General features: G+C 39.3%; 3 protein-coding genes across 5 annotated transcripts; 2 read left to right on the top strand and 1 right to left on the bottom strand.

Moving 5' to 3' along the window:
• The first annotated feature begins 1,490 nt into the window (after nucleotides 1-1,490).
• Nucleotides 1,491-3,555, top strand: LOC104440813 (purine permease 21). The gene is made up of 2 exons (XM_010053795.3): nucleotides 1,491-1,640; nucleotides 2,327-3,555. The coding sequence occupies exons 1-2, from the start codon at nucleotides 1,601-1,603 to the stop codon at nucleotides 3,418-3,420; spliced, it is 1,134 nt and encodes a 377-aa protein (XP_010052097.2). The 5' UTR covers nucleotides 1,491-1,600; the 3' UTR covers nucleotides 3,421-3,555.
• A 2,077-nt stretch (nucleotides 3,556-5,632) lies between these two features.
• LOC104440812 (probable starch synthase 4, chloroplastic/amyloplastic) lies at nucleotides 5,633-18,345 on the top strand. 3 transcript variants are annotated; one of them, XM_018872859.2, is made up of 16 exons: nucleotides 5,633-6,049; nucleotides 6,155-6,392; nucleotides 6,727-6,808; nucleotides 6,899-7,991; nucleotides 8,065-8,116; nucleotides 9,520-9,642; nucleotides 9,726-9,801; nucleotides 9,876-10,060; nucleotides 10,153-10,347; nucleotides 10,662-10,733; nucleotides 12,127-12,336; nucleotides 13,517-13,642; nucleotides 15,675-15,824; nucleotides 16,054-16,115; nucleotides 16,212-16,287; nucleotides 17,719-18,345. In XM_018872859.2, the coding sequence occupies exons 1-16, from the start codon at nucleotides 5,898-5,900 to the stop codon at nucleotides 17,893-17,895; spliced, it is 3,069 nt and encodes a 1,022-aa protein (XP_018728404.1). In that variant the 5' UTR covers nucleotides 5,633-5,897; the 3' UTR covers nucleotides 17,896-18,345. The 3 variants fall into 3 exon arrangements, with proteins under 3 accessions (XP_018728404.1, XP_010052096.1, XP_018728405.1); XM_010053794.3 differs by having other exon boundaries at nucleotides 5,634-6,049; nucleotides 6,167-6,392; XM_018872860.2 differs by having other exon boundaries at nucleotides 5,634-6,061; nucleotides 6,167-6,392.
• A 550-nt stretch (nucleotides 18,346-18,895) lies between these two features.
• LOC104440811 (chlorophyll a-b binding protein of LHCII type 1) lies at nucleotides 18,896-19,892 on the bottom strand. Its single transcript, XM_010053793.3, has one exon. The coding sequence runs from the start codon at nucleotides 19,815-19,817 to the stop codon at nucleotides 19,023-19,025; it is 795 nt and encodes a 264-aa protein (XP_010052095.1). The 5' UTR covers nucleotides 19,818-19,892; the 3' UTR covers nucleotides 18,896-19,022.
• Nucleotides 19,893-22,464: the final 2,572 nt, after the last annotated feature.

The raw sequence follows: 22,464 nt of genomic DNA, 5'->3' as shown, positions 1-22,464 counted from the left end.
ATTTATAAAAATTTAAAAGACGAAATTACCCTTCACTAGACAAAGTGAGTTTAGGCCTTTCTTTGAAACTAATATAACCATTTCAAGCTATTATTTAAAACAATGTTTATTTCATGTCCTTATTTGAAACAATAATAGCACTTTAGGCTATTATCTAAAATAATATCTACTTCAAACCCTTATTTGAAAAAAATGAGGGTATTTCGGGTCCTCATTTGAAATTTTCCCTTGATACTAATATGATAGGTTAATACGGGATAAGTACACTAATGGTGCCATAAGTTGTGTACGGCGCTCACTTTGGTACCAAAAGTTTCCATCATATCACTCAAGTGCCAAAAATTTTGAAAAACGCTCACTTTGGTGCCAACTCCGATCCGGTTGGTCGGAAATCCGACGTGGCACTTTTTTATTAATTTTTTAAGCTGATGTGGCTCACCGGAGAACACAGTCAGCATCCTAACACCAAAACGACGCCGTTTGGTGTCTCCCCTAATTCAAAACCCTAATCTCTGGCCATCGCCGTCCTCGACGGTCCTTGCGCTCGGTGGCCACGGCTTCAACCCCGACCTCGACCCCAACCCCGACGATGGCCACTCAACGGCAGCGACTCCGACCTCGACCCCGACCCCGACCTCGACGATGGCCACTTGGCGGCCGCAGCTTCGACCCCGACCCCGACCCTAACTACGACGATGGCCACGATGGCCACTCGACCCCGACCCCGACCCCCGACGGCCACTCGACCGCACGACCCCGACCCCACCCCGACGATGGCCACTCGACGGCCGCAGCTTCGACCCCGACCCCGACCCCAACCCCGACGACGGCCACTCGGCGGCCAAGTCGAAACCCTAATTTCAATCCCCAATGAGTTAAACGGCGTCATTTTTGTGAGGCCATCCATGTAAGACGGCAAAACGACGTCGTTTAAGGCCTTGTCGATTTTAAAAAAAAAAAAAAAAAAAAAGTCACGTAATTATTTTGGTCGGAATCTTTCGCCGGTGGCACCAAAGTGAGCGTTTTTCCTCCGATTTGGCACTTAAGTGATCCGACAGAAACTTTTGGCACCAAAGTGAGCGCCGTACACAACTTATGGCACCATTAGTGTACTTATTCCTTTGAACTTTATTAGTACGTTTCGTTATGGATATCCCCCTGTAGCCCGCAACATCACCTAATATACTAATTGCACAAATCAATGACATTAGTATCTTCATATATATATAAAACCGAAAAGCACTTTCTTGATCTGCTTTTATTCACTAATTGTGGAGGGCAGTCCTCCACTTAGTGGGGGCTCAACGCAGCCGTCCAGTAGAATGGTTGGAAAGTGATATCACGTCTAGAAGGAAAAATCATTATTTACTCCAAAAATCAGTGTCTGATTCTGGTGATTTCCCATTTCGGATGAGATGTTAAAAACTCGAAATTAAATAAATAAAGGAAGGGCATGAGAGCAAGGAATAATGCAAAAGGGCACTTGATTACCCACCCACTAAGGGATTGTGGATAGACAAGAGATTATAAATCTAGCAGCTTCAGTTATTGTGGACTTTGCAGGACAAGCCTCTCTCAGATTGATCAATTGACAAGTTTCATGGGTGAACAAGTTCAAGAGACTCAGCTCACCATCAGGGGTAAGTAGAGACTTTCACAAGTAGGAATAGAACTCCAAGATCAGTATATTTTCAGATCAGAGTAAAAGTCCTTTGGCCTCTTCTACTTGAATTCTAGAGAAGCTATATCCATGGCATGAGGCAAAAGGTGGGTGAAATGCTTGTGATCTGTGTTGGCAGGTTTTATGTTCTTTCTAATTCCCTTGACTATTGACTCAATAACATTTCCCTTCATGGAAAAAAGGAAGCTGACTATTTTTGTTTTGTTCAGGCTAGTGAAAACCTGTTTCCATACATTAGCTGGATGATGCCAGCTTGCATTCCTGTTGGCTTTGAGAGTCTTTTCTTGTGCTCAAGTGACTTGTTTTTGTGCAACTTATTGCTGCGGACTTCATTTACAAGTATTCAGAAAGTATAATTCGAATTGCCCTCTCGTACCTGAAACTTTAGAACAAATGGCTGCAGACTTCGCTTTTAGATATTATCATATCTGAAAGTTATTTGCTTGACATGCTAATCCGAAAAATTGGTGGGCCAAAACTCAGTGGTTCGGTTGAAGAGGATAAGCCAAAATAAGATGACTGTTGTTCCTATTAAATGACTTGAAAAAATCTAGATTACGTGTTCATCTTTGCTCCTTATCCTTAGCCTCTTGAATGAAGCAATTTCATTGATAGCGCAAATTCTCAATATCTCCATGGTCCCAGGTGAAGAATCCAGAGAAACAAAATCACCTGGACACAGGAACGATGCAAGCAAGCCCGAGGCCGCGCTGTCCTCGGCAAGAAACTACAAGTGGTGGCTGAGAATCGCGGTGTTTTCGCTATTTGTCCTCTCAGGCCAATCAGTAGCCACGATCTTGGGGAGACTCTACTATGAGAAGGGAGGGAAGAGCAAATGGATGGAGACACTGGTTCAAATAGTAGGATTCCCAATCCTCATTCCTTACTTATTCTTCTCACCAAGCAAGTCCTCTTCCGCCACGAAAACCGCCCTCGATGGCCGTATGGACGCAAGACTGCTTGTGCTCGTTTACATCATTTTCGGCATAATCCTCGCAGGGAGCGCTATGCTGTTCTCAGTCGGACTTCAGTACCTCCCCGTGTCGACTTTCTCTCTAATCAGCGCGTCGCAACTGGGCTTCACTGCCCTGCTCGCCTTCTTCATCAACTCGCAGAAGTTCACTCCCTTGACGATCAATTCTCTGGTGCTCTTGACCATCTCATCCACCCTCTTAGTGTTTCAATCCGATGCGAACGGTACTACAGCGTCCACTGGAAAGTATGCGGTCGGGTTCACATGCACATTAGTCGCGTCGGCCGGCTGCGGATTAATCCTCAATCTCACGCAACTTTACTTCCGGAAAGTCCAGAGGACGGACCCGATTTACACGATCTTCGAGCTGCTGACATACGAGTCCGTGGTTGCGACGTTCATAATCTTGGTGGGGCTGTTTGCTAGCGGGGAGTGGAAGGAGCTGAAGGAGGAAATGGAGGAGTTCTCGCTAGGGAAGGTATCTTATGTCATGACCTTGGTTTGGACGGCGATAACTTGGCAGGTCTTCGCGATCGGGATGGGAGGGCTGATCTTCCAGGTGTCGTCGGTGTTCTCGAACGTGATCGCGATCGTGGGCTTGCCCATCGTCCCTGTGCTGGCCGTCGTGTTTTTCGACGACAAGATGGATGGAGTGAAGGCTGTTGCCATGGTGTTGGCAGTATGGGGGTTTCTCTCCTTCGTGTACCAGCAACATCTTGATGACGTTGCTTCCAAGGCTCAAGACAGAAATAATGAGTCCGGCTAAATTCAGAGCGGGAGGGGCTGATGTACTAATCTGAGGAGGCTCTAGGGTTTTGAGAGTTTTTTACTTTCTCTTTAATTATGCTTAGTGAAGTTCTCGGTCATGTTTTTTGCTTTAATCGTTGCTTTCAGTTTTGCTTCGTCTCCACTACATGGGTTGATTAGACTGTTGATGTGTTCGCTAAAGCACTTCCCACCGAGTGTTTCTTTCTTGTACCTTTTATCCAAATTTACGGCTTTATATATACATACATATATATATATATATATATTATCTTGAGTTTTGAATCCGAGCAAATTCTTAAAAGGTTCGGGAGGAAGAATCAGACTGAAGATCCACTCTAAGATGAGAGACCTAGTAGTATCACCCTTGTATTCCCTCTCTCTAGGAAGAAAAACATTAGAGGGAATGGGAGTTAGGCATTCAGCATCAGCCCGTTAAAATAAGCAACATTAGATAATGGAGTATTAGGGATGAGATTCTCCATATTTCTCTTGATTACATATAATATATTTCCCTGAATCTTGACTAAACGTTACTAATTGTAATTTATGAAATTTCGTGAAACCACTACCAATTGTTTTAAAAATTTAAACTGTTAAATGAAAATGTGATTTATTATTAAAATATTCTAATACTCTCCTCACACGCAATCTAGTTTTTTGTCTAAAATTAAACGTGGAAATTTAATTGAGGAGACTATTAAGCATGGAAAAATCAAAATTAGGATCTTTAGCTTTGATATTATGTGAAATTTCGTAAAACTATTGCCAACTGTTCTAAAAGTTTAAACTATTAAATAAATGCGTTGTTTATTATTTAAATATTTCAATATAATTGATATTGTAACACTTTATTAAGTTAATAAATATCTCATGTACTCTTTATTACGAGATATACAAAACCCATATAATTTCATATTTTTATCTTATTAATTGAAAATGAGCCAAACAAAATGTGCACTTAATCATTCTCTTCTCTTTCTCACTACCCAAGAGTTCATCATCACATCATACAGAAAGAAACTCTTGATTAAATCAAATAAGACACAAAGGAGCATCTATGCTCTACACTGGAATCACCTATAGACATATGAGAGAAGAGAGTTTCCTCATTTGAAATTAAGAAAAGAACTGTGATAACATAACTAAAACTTGTTAAACAAGGTCAATGATTAGAGGCACTAACACAAACCAACTTATCTTTAAATGTGCAATTTGTGTCCTCTTAACAGGAGTGACCATCAAATCTGGTTCAATTGGAAACCAAACCAAACCGGCCTGGACTATCGGAATAGCAATAGCTACCAAATTGGTTTTGAAGTCTTTTCTTTGTTAAATATGGAATAATTTTGGACCCAATGTGAATCCAACCTTCATTGACCAACATATGTTTTTGTAGTGAAATTGTGCAACTTGTTAATATATGTGTCTAGTTTTTGACCAAAATATTATGTGGACCAATTCTCTTGTAAAATTGGGAATTTAACCAATCTGCCTAGACTAGATTTACAACCAACTCATTTGAAACTGATCATTCCTAATAATTGGTGTCTTGAGAGATGATAAAAAAAATAATGTTATACTACATAAATCTATCGAAGTTCTAAAACTTGTCATAAAAGTACAATTAAGTTATACAATTTTCAAAAAGTAAAATCAAACTTAAAAATTATCATGAAAATATAATCAAGTCCTACAATTTTAACTCCTAAAATTTGTCAAATTTATATAATTAATCTTAGAATTTGTTAACATTTTACATTTGTCAAGTTGGACAGAATTAATTGAAGAACTCGATTGTACCGACTTTAATAAGTTTGAAAAATTACCTATGCGTTTTGAAAGTTTTAAGATTAAATTACGATTTGACTATACTTTGTAAAAGTTTAAAAAATCATTTGCACTTTTATCACGGGTGATCCTCGTTACTTATTAATTATTATCAATAGTTCCATTCCTTTCGGACCGGATCTCTTCTTACCTCGAAAGTTTCCCTGATCGACGATTCGATCTCACATCGATTCTCTTAAAGAAACCTTGCTTCACATCCCAGCCGCTGGAGCCGCTCTCCCCTACGCTACCCCCACCCAAACACCCCTGGCCCCCAACCGCATCCACCCTCATCCAGCCCCTCCCCACGCGGGCCCCACCGAATCCCCACCGTCGGATCAGGATAACGTCGGCGCGGGAGCGCCCTCACTCACAACCGCGGCCAGTCGTTCGCTCTCGCGTACTCCCGCGCGCACCGTAACCGCCTCCCCCTTCCTCCACGAAGAAAAACACGAAAAGATTCGAAGCCTTCCGAGCTCCGACGACCGCCGGCCTTCCCGGCGCTGGCAGTGGCTGTTGCGGCGGTTGCTCGGTGAAGAAGAAGAAGATCGCCGCCGCCTCCGCCGCCGGCCGTCGCTGCTCTCTCGCCCGTCGTCTCCGGCAGAGCGGGCGGGCAGGCAGGCAGGCTGCCGCTTCGATCGGGGTTCGATGGCCGCGGCGGCGATGTCCACGTGCTTGCTGAGCCGGGGGTTGAGCGGGCCGTGCCGGAGGGACTCGAGCTTCCCGCGGACCTTCGCCTCCCCCGCGCCTCGCCGCCGGCTTCTCCCCGCCTCCTGCAAGATGCGGCAGCGCGGCCTCAGGTGCTCCGCCAGGTGGCTGATCTCCTCGATTTCAATGGCGCGTGTTCGGGATTCTCTTTTTCTTTTTTTTTCTTTTTTGGTGTTGCGTGTGTGGATGACTTGTAGTTCTGGGAGCAGGAGGCCGCAGGTCAAGAAGGCTTCGCCGGATAGGCCGCCGTCGATTGTCGTGAATGGAGAGGGCGAAGAGGACGCTGCTTTGGCGGAGAGCGTGCGTACCGCTGATCGGGAAATCGTGGCTGATGATTCTGAGGACGATGATTCCGATGGAGTCGTGATCGATGTGGAGAACCAGAATGCTGATAGAACAGAAGCTTCCGACAGTACGGCGATGGAGACAAATTTGGTATTCTTCTTGTAGCATTTCTGGCGCTTTCTTGGGAAATTTTTATTTTTTTTAATCTGTCTGGGTACGCGTATGCAATGTTCATGATTATCTCACAAATTAAGAATTTGAGAGAATGTTTTGACTGTGTTTTTCATGGGAACGTTTTTATGGTGTAAGTTTCTGGCATTCGACGTACTTTGATTTCATCATATGGTGCCTATGCTTTGGTTCATTTGTTGACATTGAGAGATAGATAGATTGCAAAATAATTCAGACAAGACTTTGATGAAATGTAATGAGCTCTAAATTTTCGTTTTCCTGTGTGCCGTCCCTCCAATTTCGGTCAATGAAGGCCATCATCAGTGATACGGGACAGCAGTTGTCTGGTATTCAAGTTGAGGATCTGATGGGCATGATAAAGAATGCAGAAAAGAGTAAGAAATTGCAAGTTGCTAATATTTTTGCCTTGATTGGAGTTGAGTTTTAAAGAAATGGGTGTGCTCATGTATCTGTCTACTTGCTAGATATTCTACTCCTCAACCAAGCCAGGGTGAGTGCACTTGAGGATCTCAATGACACACTATCTGAGAAGAAAGCATTGCAAGGAGAAATTAACATTTTGGAGATGAAGTTAGCAGAAACTGATGCACGAATAAGAGTTGCTGCCCAGGAAAAGATGCATGCAGAAATTTTGGAAGATCAGTTAGGGAAGCTGAGGAGTGAATTGATACAAAGAAGTGGAACTGAACAAAGTGAGCAGAGTATCTTTGAGAATGAGAACATTCATTTGAGTGCAGAAAAACCTTTATCGTACCAAAATAGCACTCATTTCCTTAATGAGGAGCTTAGTTCCCTGAGGGCAGAGAATGTCTCTCTAAAAAATGACATCGAAGCCCTTAAGACAGAGCTTAATAGTCTTAAGGATACAGATGAGCGTGTGATGGTGCTGGAAAAACAAAGGTTCCATCTTGAGTCAGCTCTGGAGGATCTAGAATCTAAACTTTCAGTTTCTCAGGAAGATGTTTCCAAACTTTCATCTTTAAAGTTTGAGTACAAGGACCTATGGGAAAAGGTGGAAAATTTGCAACTGTTGCTTGACAAGGCCACCAAACAGGCTGATCAAGCTATTGTAGAGTTACAGCAAAACCAGGAACTGCGGAAGAAGGTTGATAAGTTGGAAGAGACTCTTGAAGAAGCCAATGTCTACAAGGTGTCATCAGAAAAATTGCAGCAATATAATGAACTGATGCAGCAGAAGATTAAGCTGTTAGAGGAGCGTCTTCAAAGGTCGGATGAAGAGATTCATTCTTATGTTCAGTTATATCAGGAATCCGTGAATGAATTTCAAGATACTCTCAATAGCTTGAAAGAGGAAAGCAGGAAAAGGATGCTCGATGAACCAGTGGATAATATGCCACGTGAATTTTGGAGCCATTTATTGTTGAAGATTGATGGTTGGTTGCTTGAGAAGAAATTATCTGCTGATGATGCTAAGCTCTTGAGAGAAATGGTCTGGAAAAGGGATAGAGGGATTTGTGATGCATACATGGCTTGCAAAGACAAAAGTGAACTCGAGGCCTTGGCCACCTTTTTAAGACTCATATCAGCCCCTTCGAGGTATTAGCTTGTACTGAAAAAAATTTCTAAATCAGTTTCTGTTGTTTAATTTGCTCCTTCTGTTGATATTTAGCCCAGGATTGTATGTCGTTCATATAGCTGCAGAGATGGCACCTGTTGCTAAGGTAAGCTTGAGACAGCTACAAAATTGATTACTTGATCTTTTGATGTGTTGGTGAAACATTGGTTCTAACTACGTTGATTTCTGCTGTTATGGTCTTGAACCTTATGTTGAATGGTTTGTGGTAGTTGTCGCATAGCACCACTAATTTTGTGGTGGTTGTCGCAGCCCAATAGGATATTTGTTGTAGCGTTAGCTTTCATATTCATGACGTTCCTTTGTTTTTTGAGTAACACTTATGTTAAACATCTTCATAAAGACTATATGTGGCATTTATATGACTGCGAAAAGATGCAAGTCATTTCTTTTTGTTCATTGTACCTCCAGAGGAAGTTCATGAATAGCACCTCTATAGTTTCTGGTTAGAAAGTTTCTCGTTTCTAGTCTTCCTACTGAAGCTTCCATGTATGCATTTTGGATATATGGTTTTTTGAGTACGTGTCCACACAATCTGATTAATGATTTTCTAGGTTGAATTATCATTGCAGTCTCATTGAATGAAAGTTGGGAAATCTGCAAGAAAGAAATCAGATGTTAATGGACATGTTAATGGACAGATACTTAACACAAGCTGGCCATTACCAAATGAAAAATGGCAAATTGTATGACTACTGGCCTGGTTAACACTTTGTTCATTTTGTGACTTCTAGTTTTAGTCATCAGTTGTCGTCACTTGTTACTAATAGCATTAGATTAACAAAGAAAGATGCCCCATTCACATGGCTGCTTGCATTGTCAGGTCAATTGTGTAGATGGTTAATATGCAGCCTTACCCATACATGCTGGATAGGCTCTTTACGTGATGTTCTTCTGGGCCAACCATTACGTCACACCAATACTTGCCCTCATCAACCAAGTAGCCAGCTTGAAATGAAATTTTTAGAATTGGAGTTGTTCCTAAAACTAGGTCATTACAATCATTATTCTCCTGAAAAGCATCTTCATAAATTCTTTGCCACTTAGCATCTTCATACATGGCTCTTTAATGAGATTATGACATAAAAATGTTTGGCAGACTACTGGAACATTTGAGGTCTGATCTGGCTCATTTGCTTACTGATGTTGAGTTTCACTAATATTTTAGATAACATTAAGAGTACTCTAACTCTATCTAAGCATGAGCACTTCTACAAACAACGATCCAACATCTTGTGCTGTGAACATGCAAACAAATCACAATGTGATGCAAATTTGAATAGCCTTTCTATAATGCCACCTTGACCATTTAGCAGCTAAACTAGGTATCTCTCATTCTGAAAAGGGAAGGAGTTGTCTTTCGGTCTCTATGAACATGGATAAATTTAGCAGTGAAATACTGTATTTTCTTTAGGATTTTTCAAATGTTTTGGTTGTAATGTTTTCGCTATATTCAGATGAATATGACTGTTCCTTTTGCAAATATGTCAGGTTGGTGGTTTGGGGGACGTCGTGACTGGTCTTAGCAAGGCACTCCAGAAGAGAGGACACCTTGTGGAGATTATTGTTCCCAAATATGACTGCATGCAATATGACCGTATTCTTGACTTGAGGGTAATTGACTCTATGATGGTTTGAGCTGACAAATTAAGATTTGTGGTTTGCTTAACAGATTATGTTCAACTCATTTTATACAGGCCTTAGATGCTGTTGTAGAATCTTATTTTGATGGCAGACTGTATAAAAACAAAGTCTGGGTTGGCACGGTCGATGGTTAGAAATCTCTTATTATCTCTTGCTTCTCATTTGATCTTCGTGTTATGTGCTAATTTGACTTCTACTTCCAGGCCTTCCCGTTTATTTTATTGAGCCTCTTCATCCTGATAAGTTCTTCTGGAGAGGACAACTCTATGGAGAGCCTGATGATTTCAAGCGGTTTTCATTTTTCAGTCGTGCAGCATTGGAGCTGCTTCTTCAGTCCGGCAAGAAACCTGACATTATCCATTGCCACGATTGGCAAACAGCTTTTGTTGTATGTTCAATTCCAAATGCTGCCGGTTTAAGTGTGCTGTTTTTTAGGGACTTACCATTGATTCTCATACCAGCAATCATCTCCAATCATAGGCACCGCTGTATTGGGATTTGTATGCCCCAAAAGGCTTGAATTCTGCAAGAATTTGCTTTACATGCCACAACTTTGAGTATCAAGGGACTGCACCTGCTTCAGAATTGGCATCATGTGGTCTTGATGTTCAAGAACTAAACAGGCCAGATAGAATGCAGGACAACTCTGCACATGATAGGATCAATCCTGTGAAGGTATCAAAATTGCTTGCCTTTGTAAAAAAGAATAGAGAGTTTGAGTCACGATGAAACCTTTGGTAGGAAGTTATCTGAACTGGAATTAAAAAGTACAGACTGAACAGGTGTGGTGTCTCCTTTTAGCAAAACTCAGAGCTTTATACATGCATGCTCAAAGCAACACGCAGCATTCTCTTTTTTCTGACTTTTAGTGTAGAATCTTGGGAGACATGTCCAAATTATATCCTCCTTTTTCTGAGTATATTTCTGTGAAAGCTCCATCACCTTCATATCTGTAGATTAATGTCTTCTTTTCAAATCATGTTATCTAGGGTGCAGTTGTCTTTTCCAATATTGTCACGACAGTGTCTCCAACTTATGCACAGGAGGTCAGAACAGCTGAGGTATGGTCATTGGCCTTAACTTTTGCTTGCTCCCTTTTTCAGGAACTGTTTATTTGTATTTTACTAGGCTGAGTAATCGAATCATAATTTGTTCCGCAGATGAATGGAAGGCTGCCTCTATAACCATCACTACCTTGTTAGTTGTAATGCAAATAGGCATAATCAATCAATCTTAATTATGTGTTGGAAACTGTGCTTATTGCATCAGCAATAGACATATAAACCTCCTTAACTCTCCACTTTGAGTAGCATGTTAAATTCTTAGAGACAGTAGTCTACATCTACTGGTGTTTGTCCCTAATGCTTTCTATACTATATTGTTATGGTACCATAATTTTTTATACTGAGGGTTCATATGAGCTACGGATCAGAGAATGAGAAGGGGAAGTTTTGGTTGCCGTTAAAATGCTAATTGAAGGTTTCTGCAATAAATCTGTTAGTTTTTCCCCCCTGGATGATGAGGAATTCCGTCATAGGTGGATAAACAGTCAGTAACAAAATTTTAGTAATGTCAGGTAGTGAAAGGAGTGAAAAAGGCGGTAGGGTTCTTGAGAAAATAAAGATGGTGATCAAATTGAAGACTCTACCGCATCCTTTGGTGTTAATACTTTGTTTTCAATTGCTCGTGGCTTAATAACCTTTCTTTTCAACATTTGATATCTGCCATAGGATAGATGTATCTGTGTAGCCTTGATTCCAGTGACCTCTTCCATTCTCAAAGGGTATACCTTACAGTGGCAATAGGATGTGATTATTACTGCAGAATAAATCACTTAAAAAATTAGAAAGAAAACATGATTCCATAATGCAAAGAAATGAGAGGTAAATTATGTAGCGATCAGGCGCATCTAAATGAGTCAATCTATTATTTTATTATTAAAATTGTAGAGATTTCTGCCTCATGCCAAAATATGGACAATTGTGGTCCTTAGATAAAACTCATTCTGTAAATCTTTCAATGTTTTGTATTGTTTCTGTTGTGTTGTTTTTCAGCGAGCTACTGAAGCAACTATACCACAAAATTCCAACTCTATTAGTTTTTTCTCCCAGTGAAGATTGCATATCACTATGCTTCTGTCCTCTTCATTTTCTTTTACATATGTTGCCCCATTTTATTGTTTGTGTAACTCTTAAAGGTACGTTAGTTTAATGAAATGAAAGTTTCATTTTTTAAGAACTTCTGCATATGCGTTATTTGGGAAACAATGCATATTGGTGTTATTTTGGATTAGTGCTAAAATAAGCCTAGGTTCTAAATAGTAAATATCTTAAATTGCTAAGGCTGAACAAGTCTGACAGAACTATTCTAGCCATTATTTCCTTGCCTTCTTTGTTGGGCAGAAATGTTCTGTGCTTCAGAAGGGTAAACGTAAATGTATTCTGTCTTTCTCAGGGTGGAAAAGGTCTGCATTCAACACTGAATCTCCATAGTAAAAAGTTTGTTGGAATTCTCAATGGCATTGACACAGATGAATGGAATCCTGCAACTGATGCTTTCCTTGAAGTTCAGTACAGTTCTAATGATCTTCAAGGAAAAGCAGAAAATAAACGAGCAATAAGAAGGCAACTAGGGCTCTCTTCTGCGAATGCCTTGAAACCAATGGTAATCAGTCACGAGCTCACTTTCCAATCAAATTATTATTGTTTGGTGTAAGAAGCTCTAATCTATCATGGTTGATTCAAATTTCTTATATTTGACAGCTCAAGGGGGTTAGGTTTGCTGAAAAATATACTCAATTTGTCTGCAGCATAATCTTTTTTATTACAATAGCTTGCCCCTACAATTAAGCCGGGGTATAAATTCACATAGTGGCTTATTCATGGTCTGCATTGGTATGTACTGTGTTGGATCTGACTTCCTTACTTGCTATTGTATACTTATGGAATGGTATGTTTGTGAAAATAAATGGATGAAACACAATTTCAATGACAGTGCTGTAGTAATGTATTCGAGAATGATAGATTTCCTTGTTACTGAAATTCCCTTCCTCCATCTCATGCACAGACAAGTAAATAAATTTTTTCAATGGTTTCAAACTGAATTTATGGATTAGGTAAGATTGCTTCTTTGGTGGTTCAACTGTTTCTTTCTTTAATCAGGTTGCTGTACTTTAAGTTCCTGCTTTTTTGAATCATGTTAAGTTCAAATAACTGAATTCTCCCATGAACTATTTGTGTTAATGGATTCATTTGATCCAAAAGTTGAGATAACGGGTATAATCCGAAAAGAAGATTTGTAATTGGTTGTTAATGGAACATGGCATGCCACGTGGTTCTAGAGAATGTTTCAAGTTGTTCTCCAATTGAATTAAGCATATGTTCTTGATCTTTTTTTTAGTAAAACAGTTGATGAAGATATCCATATGAAACCATATAGAAAGAAATGTGGCTTAAGAGGAAGTTTTGGAAGTGTGACGGGATGGAAAGTAGCCTAAAGTTAAAATGATTTGTCCTGTCAGTTACCTTCTTAAGAAGAAAAAATTTCACCTGGTTTTGTTGTGGTTACTTTTGGCTTTTCTATTTCCTTTTCTTCAAGTCCCTTTTAAAAAAATATATATAAATGGATGTGTTGATTATTTTATGTATACAACTGCTTTGGTTTGGTTTGGTTTGGTTTGATGTCCTTTTCTAAATTATGCTTGGCCTTCATTTTCTCTTTTCCCTCTCTAGTACCCCTTTTGTATGTTATCACTTAGGTTGATTTTAAATTTAGCAAATTTTTTTTGAAATTCCAATTCTTTTGGTTTTTGTCGTGCTCAGTCACCCAAATCTGAATCTATCAGGTGGGCTGCGTAACAAGACTGGTACCCCAGAAGGGTGTACATCTTATTAGGCATGCTTTGTACCGAACACTGGAGCTTGGAGGGCAGTTTGTACTACTTGGTTCAAGCCCCGTGCCACATATTCAGGTAATAATTTACTTAGAGCTATACCTTCAATTTGTAAGTTTACAGGGAATTAGGGGCTATTGTGGAACTTCTGTGGCATTCTATGCGACTTATCCTCTTAGAGAAGTCTTTTGGCATAGGGGATCGTGTTCTAACGACTACTATTTGCTAATCGAGATTTAAGTTATAATTGCAGTTCAGTTTTATAGTAATTCAAAATAAAAGAACACCAATGAAACTCTGGTGGTGTTGGATAGACTGTAGTTATAGTCAAATGAAGACATCACTTACTGGGTTTTGTTGACATAGAGTTTTGGAATGACATGGCAGGTAAATAACTAGAAATTTGATATGGTAGCTAATTATCAACCATCTTGTTTAGTTGAAATGTTAAAACAAATAGTTGTCTATTTATCTTGTAAAGGTCAAAGAGAGCTTTTGGCTGATCTGCCTGAAGCTGCATGTTGATTGAGCATTTCACAATATTTCGTGCAGTTACTATTGTGACACTTCAAATGACTGTCTATGGAAATTTGCAAACTAAATTGAAATTTCTCTTAATGTGAATCTATCATATGAAGTCATCTTTTGGCAACTGGTCTTGTTATCTACAAGTGGACCAATCCTATAGAATTTTCTGCGTAATATTTCTTGCCAAATTAGTCATTAAAGTTATGCTGCATGCATTCTAACAAGATAATCCTTGCCTGATATGGGAATGTATTACTCTTATTGATCATGGTTTAGTGTATGGTGCTTTTTCTGTTGTTTTCTTTTTTTTCTTGGAGAGTCACTAAAACCATACTTTCATTTGATTGCTTTTGTTTTAGATAAGTAGGTAATGGTAGCAAAAAACCCTGTTTTCAAATATCTCTCCAAGACCTGGCATTTGCCTCCCCAACTGTATTTAATTCTCATGCTTTATTTTTATGCCAAATCCCTACTTATGAGTGACTCATTTTTGCAGCTTAAACTTTAAGAAAGTGACAAGGATCTTGTAATTTTGGTGAATGTAACTTGGGTATTTCAAAAGAGTTACTTAGAATGTTGTGTACGGCAAAATTCCTGATGCCAATCATATCATTTGTTCCTCGCAGTTCATGCAATTCAGTTATGTTTGAGTAAGGATATTGGATACCTTAACCCTCATTAGGTGTGAAATTTGGCTCTCATCACGCTGATGATACTCCTTGTCTTTTCTTAATGTGGGACCAATCTCCCTCCGCCAATCAAATATTCCAGTTCTCTCTCCTTTCCCATTCTTATGTTACATACATATATTGTGAATTTTCCCTGGTTGGGGCATTTTTCTGTCCCCTTTTTTTTTCTGGGGAGCCTTGCGCAATGGGACACCCTTTCTTTTGCATTAAATCTTCAATTACATGTGTTGTTCTGAGCGCCAGATTTGCTGCCATGCTCTCAACCAATTGATTGTACACTAGTATCCGGACGTTGTGGCTCATACTTTTAATGTCTAATCAACGGCTGATATAATTGAGCTTCCAACTTTACAGTGTATACTCCTTTATCTTTAAGCAGATCAGTTACTCCATGCCATACAGAAGATTCCTTCTTACTTATAGCTCATTTGATAAAACCCTTTCATATTCACCATCACTAGGTGGACCTGCATATAGTCTAATAAGGAGCACCTCTGTGGTTCCATGTACATCATACAGGTTTTAGGAACTTGAAGATTTTGGTGATGTAAATGCATGCACATCAATCTTCGTAAGCTGTGAAGTAACTTCACCACATCTATTTCTTTAAGATGACCATATTTAGTCTGGAAGTTGCAATTTGTATAGATATTTATATTACACTGGAGTTCTTAATCGGATGTGCACATAACATTCTCAACTTGCTTTAGTTTCCATGCTTTGAACTTAATTGAAGTCATGATTACAGTGAGTTTATGTATGAACAAGTGTTGAAACGTGTTGAAGTTGCCATCTGCATAGAAATGGTTCCACTGATATGATTAGCCAATTTCATTCTCTTGTATGGACTGACGTTTGTTTTTTATTGTTTCTCTTGTTTACTGTGAAATCAGAGGGAGTTTGACGGTATTGCAAATCAATTTCGAAATCATGATGACATCCGGCTGATATTGAAGTACGACGAGTCTCTTTCCCATCACATTTTCGCAGCATCTGATATGTTAATCATTCCATCAATCTTTGAGCCTTGTGGTCTCACCCAGGTACATTTCACGTTGTGGATACACATTGTTTAATAGTTGAAGAAAACCAGTTGCTGTGACTTACTATATCACTCGTGGAGTTTTCATGTGAATAATTTTTTAATGACTTTTAGATCTATGGGGCCAGGTTATGGACTTCAGATGTTTCATGTCTATGGATGCAAGCATCCTTTACATGCACAAACTAGCGCTGTGTTCTTCTTGTATCTAATAATTTTTCCTTCTGCAGATGATAGCAATGAGATATGGATCAATACCCATTGCAAGAAAGACAGGTGGACTAAATGACAGGTGGGCCAACTGTAAGTTTTGTAGTCGGGCTTCATGTTTTTCAGTTCTATTGATGGGAGATAACTGATGGAGGATCTTTTGGTTTCCCTTTTGTAGTGTTTTTGATGTAGACGATGAAACAATTCCTTTCCAGTTTCGAAATGGATATACATTCTTGAATGCCGATGAACAGGTAATTTGCCTTACCAGTATCTTTCTCTTATTCGAATGTCATTATGATAGAAGTAACATAAGGCGGAGAAATTGGAGGAGGGGGTTGCTAGGATTTGAATAATTGGCGAAGTTAAATGCATTTTATTTTGGCCAAAAATTTTAAGTAGTTTACTTACCGAAGTTCCAGGTGAATTTTATTTACCCCTTGAAAATTAAATTCTGTCATCTCACCTCATGAATATTCGAATTGCTTCTCTTTTCTCTGAATTTCTTATGCTAACTCTTTCACAAGAGATAATTATGTCCTCCCAGCACATTTTCTGATTCAACAATGAGCATAACTGTCAAATGCGTTACTGCATCGCGAACGACATGCTTCTTAGAGCTGCAAAAGTGCTTCATTGTGCAATTTCTTAAACTCACTACCCAAAAAGAAAAGGAGGGCAAAGAGAGGGTAAAGAGTGCTGTGGAGTTCTTGCATTGGTGCAAATTTTGGAAGGCAGTTTGCTAACAATTGAAGGATTCACACAAGAAACCTTTTTTCAGCTTAAGAAGCATGTTGTTGGCACCAAACTGATGAATCTGGGTAAATATGATATTCAAGAAGCTGGAAACAAGCCATACGAGGGAATTGATGATCTTTAGGGCTTAAACTTATTTTATTTTAGAGGCTTGGGACAAACAAAGGCCTGGACTAACCTTTTTACTTCAGCTATGAACTTTTATGGCCTTAGCTGTGGTATTGAACATACAGTTAAGAACCTGTTGCTCACAGAATTATCATTTCTGCACTGATAACAAACTTTATGGAACTTATTTTATTACTTCTGCTCGAGAAAATAAAAGAGTAGTTGTAGGATGATATTCTCTTGGCATATGTGAGACTCTTAGGTTAAACTCTTGAAATGTGAGTTGAACAATTCCTAAGTACTCTTGACAAAAGTAAATCAACATATGGATTTCTGATCAAAAGCACCAGTAAAAATTATGGGGTCAGGGACAGTTTTTACTTGGGACATCTTCTTCTGGGTGGGGCTTTTGATTGGCTTTTGATGCCAAATAACAAAAGTGAAGCCAAAAGCAAAAATTAAGATGCAAAAGTTTCTCAGAATAACCCCTCTCAAGCAGTTGCATAATTTTTAAGAAGCAAATAGACACTGTTAGCTTTTGTCTAAACTAGTTTAAGCCTTTACCTAAATCAGATCTCTATTGACTGAAGTATATTTAGTCGCCATCGACTAAAATTTAGTCTTACAAGCAATCAAAGAAACATAGAACTAAGTCTTAACCCTGATTCCATGTAGAGTCCTCGTTTGGGTAACAGCATATAAGCTACAAGCAGGGGGACTTATGGCACTGGAATCATCAGATAGCCATAATCTCTCTCTTTCCATGAAAACCTTTTGTATTATCTCGTCTTTGTGGTGATACAAAGATATACAATTTTCAGGGATTGAACAATGCTTTGGAACGGGCATTTAGCCACTACAACAATGACCCGCAAAGCTGGCAGCAGCTAGTTCACAAGGTCATGAACATTGAGTTTGGTTGGGATCCTTCAGCGTCACAGTACGAGGAACTCTACTCAAAATCTGTGGCAAGAGCAAGGGCAGCACGGCTAAATTAAGATTGCTCGACGATGGTTTGTGATGGAACAATTGCTTGTTCTGTCAACCATGGGATTCCTTGATGCATGGTGCTCTACACGTCAAGTGCAGGATGAATTTCAGTTAATAGGTGGGCATTCAGAGAGACCTAGATAGCAGTCTTGCACAGAGCCCAATGGATAGTTCATCCTCGATGTTGTCATTTGGGGAGCTCTTCTTTGTGCCTATAATGTTCTCTCATCATTTTTGATAAAATAGCGGCATTCGTTGGTATATACTTGCAGCACATTGTAGCCTATTCGAATAAGGTTCATATGCATTAAATTATTCTTTCACTCACTATACAGCAGTGCAACCGATGCCTGTGCCACTTCTTTTAAGCTTTGAGACTGGCCCAGAAGAGATGATTGTATAGTAATCAACAGTTGTATACATATTTAACTGTATAAAGTGTCGTGACATTTCAGATATGAGCATGACCATGTTATTTTCATTGGTTCTACTTCTGTCGTGGCTGTATTCTGGATATTCGGTGTGATTTTTAGAACACGCAACATTTCATGCACATCAAGTTTCGACGAAGTACTCAAAGATCCTGGAAAAGATTTGAGTTGTAAAGCAAGATGACCAGTCGCGGTTCAGCAGAAAAATTGTTTTTCAAACAGTCCTGGTTATAAGCTTTATACTGCATCTATCATTTCTGGAATTGTTACTTGTGCGGTGAACTAGGCGAGTCCATTTGGTGTTTTGAGCTTTCGCTCCTTTCATTGATAAGATCATAATCGGCATTGAAAATGCTTTGATGCTTGTCGTGTCATCGACTCTAAATCCAGGATTTGACAAAATCTCGCTTAATTATGCTAATTTATTCTTACGACAATGATGCATCTTCCCTTTTTCCTTCTGATGCAGTTGCAATTGAACTTTCTCGTGTTGCTTTTTCGCTACATCAATTATATTATGAATAATTATTTCCGAACTTTCGCTGTGTCGAAGCAAGCACCAGTCGGCAAGAAATCATGATAAAATCACAATGATCACTTGACTTAACAACAAAGCTCACATTAATCTTTCAATATAATTTGCACAAATTTACGTCACACCATCAAGAGCACACTTGAAGCAAAAACATGTCGCTTGCTAAAGCTCATTTGCCGGGGACGAAGTTGGTGGCGTAAGCCCAAGCGTTGTTGTTGACGGGGTCAGCAAGGTGGTCAGCCAAGTTCTCCAATGGACCCTTTCCTGTCACGATGGCCTGCACAAAGAACCCAAACATGGAGAACATGGCGAGCCTGCCGTTCTTGATCTCCTTCACCTTGAGCTCAGCGAAGGCTTCCGGGTCATCGGCCAGGCCCAACGGGTCGAAGCTCCCACCGGGGTAGAGCGGGTCGGTGACCTCACCGAGTGGCCCGCCGGCAACACGGTAGCCCTCGACAGCTCCCATCAAGATCACTTGGCAGGCCCAGATGGCCAGGATGCTCTGGGCGTGGATCAAGCTGGGGTTGCCCAGGTAGTCGAGCCCACCCTCGCTGAAGATCTGGGCACCGGCCTTGAACCAAACGGCCTCGCCAAACTTGACGCCGTTACGGGCCAAGAGCTCGGGGAAGACGCACCCCAGGGCGCCGAGCATGGCCCACCTGCAGTGGATGACCTCGAGCTCGCGGTTCTTGGCGAAGGTCTCGGGGTCAGCTGAGAGCCCAGCGGTGTCCCACCCGTAGTCGCCGGGGAACTCGCCAGTGAGGTAGGATGGGGGCTCACCAGAGAATGGGCCCAAGTACTTGGCACGGTCCGGGCCGTACCACGGGCTTCCGGATGAGGCCGGCTTGACGGCTTTCCTCATGGTGACTCTTCCGTTGCCGAGGAGATCGGGGGTGGCAGGAGAGAGTTTCACCGCCTTGCCGGCGAAGGAGGGGGAGGAGAGAGCCATTGTGGAAGCAGCCATGGTTCCAAGTGGGCTGTTTTTGCCTAAGTGCTTAGAACTCTTAGATGTTGAAATGTTGTGAGAGGGTGGTGAGTTTAGAGGGGTATTTATATGCAGGGCTTGATCCAAGTCTCTTATCTCAGGATATCTATATCTATCTTTCCATTGGGAGTTGAAGATTCTAGCTTTGGTTTCTTGTGTCCTTTTGGTAGTCCCTGATCCACCCAAGAATTTTTGGGCTTTAAAAATTGGGGGGAAGAAAAAAAGAGGTGAGGGCTTCCACTTGTATATGATGAATAACATATTTCAGTGTAAATTTGAACGAGAATAGAAATTTGTAATGAGAAGACCAGGGACACTATATTAACTATAAAATATTGTTTTTGGATTTCCATCTGACACATAAATATTCATCACTATATATTAGTCATCGTCTTATGTATGATTCATCAAAATCAGGAAATATAAATAAATAAATAAATCCCAATGGCTCTTTGGACACGCAGACTTCTCAACGGCTACACCTTGCTCCATGATTTACAATTATATATTGCAAGAAAGAGCGAAAATAAGAGTGTGACGTGGTTGGCTGAAATGGTTTCTTGCATCACATCAATTACTAAATCAAGCAAAGTGGCAGTTTGAAATTTCAGCGAGTCTTATCAATGAAATATGACCTGCGAAAAAAGACTTAACGCCCTAAAAATCTCAAATTTTAAATTCAATCTCAATTTTGCTATAAATTTTTTTGTCCCTTAAGAAGTCTGCAATTTTAAGTTCGGTCTCAATTCAATCTTACTTTTTCTTTGTCCCATATAAAATCTTCAACTTTCAGTCCGATATTAATCTACCCTGATTTTTTTTTAGAAAGAAATCGCCAACTTTTACTTGAGTTCAAATCTACCTTCGTTAATCCTCTACCAAAATTTCTCTTAACAATTGAGGATGAAAAACTCCCGATTATAAGCTATTCGAGCATCCCAAGCACGAGCTCTTCGATCATGAGAAATGAAAGACTCTCTAGCATGAGAGATTGAATACTTAGCAAAAATAAAAAAATCTTTCCCAAAGCGAGATGAAATGAAGACTTTCTTAAAAGTAAAAGCAATCGAAGAAGACTAACTATAATTGCTCTAGTTTTTGTCCAAATTTCAGTGTTTTGGATCTGAAATTTGGACAAAAACTAGAGTAATGACATGACAATGCCACTTAATTAAGGGTTTTGGATGGAATATTAACGGGGTAGATATGAGACTTAAGTAAAAATGATGTTTTTATGAGTCAAAAAAAGTTCATGATAAAACTAGGACCGCACCTAAAGTTTGTGGTTTTTTATGAGACAAAAAAAAAAATTATGATAGATATGAGACTAGACTAAAAGTTGAGAATTTTTTATGAAACGAAAAAAAAAATTACGGTAAAATTGGGACTTAATATAAAGTTGAGGGTTTCTTAAGATATTAGATATGCTGAAAAGATATCAAACCCATCACACCTCAGTAATAAGAGATTATTCCGTTCCAATTCCACAATGTTCTGTCTTAGGTCAACACCATTTGTGATGGCCAAAAAATCTAGACTTAACCGATTTATGGGATGGTATTCAATAAATTTTCAGGGAACTTGTGTTTTCCACTCGTGCACCTGAATTATAAAAGAATTTTTTTTTTTTTATTGTTGCAAATTTTACATGGTGAGTCAAGATTACCGATTGAACTAAGCCTTGCCCCTGTGCCTCCTCCTAGCCAACGGAATAAAAAGGAGACAAAATAAATAAATAAAAATAAAAGGATTACATGAACAAGAAGAAAGAGAAAGTAGAGAAGGATCGCTAAGAGAAATGTGCTCGTTTAAGCGACCAAAATCAGAATATATCATGACCGGCCGATTTCCCCAATATCTATCATTCTAGAGATACTTTAAATCTCATCTCTACAGTTGAAAATTTTTGTTTTAAAAAAATTTAGTTTTTTAACAAATTCTTTTTTGCAATTTTAGTGTTTCATATTTCTTCATAATTCTTAAACTTCATTTATTTCATGAAACATAAATGATTTGAAAAATATTTTCTTAAAAATAATTGTTTACCTCACTTACCAAAATGAATGTAAATATTTTCACAAAATGTTTGGATATATATCGTTATCAATAATTAAAATAATTCTCATTGATTACAAGTGATCAATTTTAAGTAAATATTTTCATAATCATTCATTTTTTTTAGTCTAACCCATTTTTCTTGGGAACGAGTGAAGCATAACTTTTGGTAGAGTTCCAATAAACCCCTTTGCTTTAGTCGAAAATCGATAAAAAAAAAAAAAAAAAAAAAAAAAAAAAAAAAAAAAAAAATTCATGCATATATAGCGGAAGTTGTTCACCTTTTTCAGAACTCAGTAGTAAGGAAGTTCGTGTTCCATGTACAGCCCGCAATCTACTTCTCCGTTTTCTTCTAAATCGTTTCTTATAGGATTTAGCGCTTGAATAAGACTAGTAATGACTTAGTTCATTGTAACCTTATCTGGATGTCCATATCTTTCATGAACATATGTATGCATGGCATTGAATAATACCGTAAATTTAGACCGAGTTAAACCAGATTAAGTACATAGAATCAATGACATATAGAAGCAATCAATTATATCAATTCAATCTATAGCGTCAAATTCGC

The sequence above is a fragment of the Eucalyptus grandis genome, chromosome 4 (assembly GCF_016545825.1).
Source record: "Eucalyptus grandis isolate ANBG69807.140 chromosome 4, ASM1654582v1, whole genome shotgun sequence".
In the NCBI taxonomy this organism is placed as follows: domain Eukaryota; kingdom Viridiplantae; phylum Streptophyta; class Magnoliopsida; order Myrtales; family Myrtaceae; genus Eucalyptus; species Eucalyptus grandis.
This window is presented reverse-complemented; position numbering and strand designations above follow the sequence as displayed.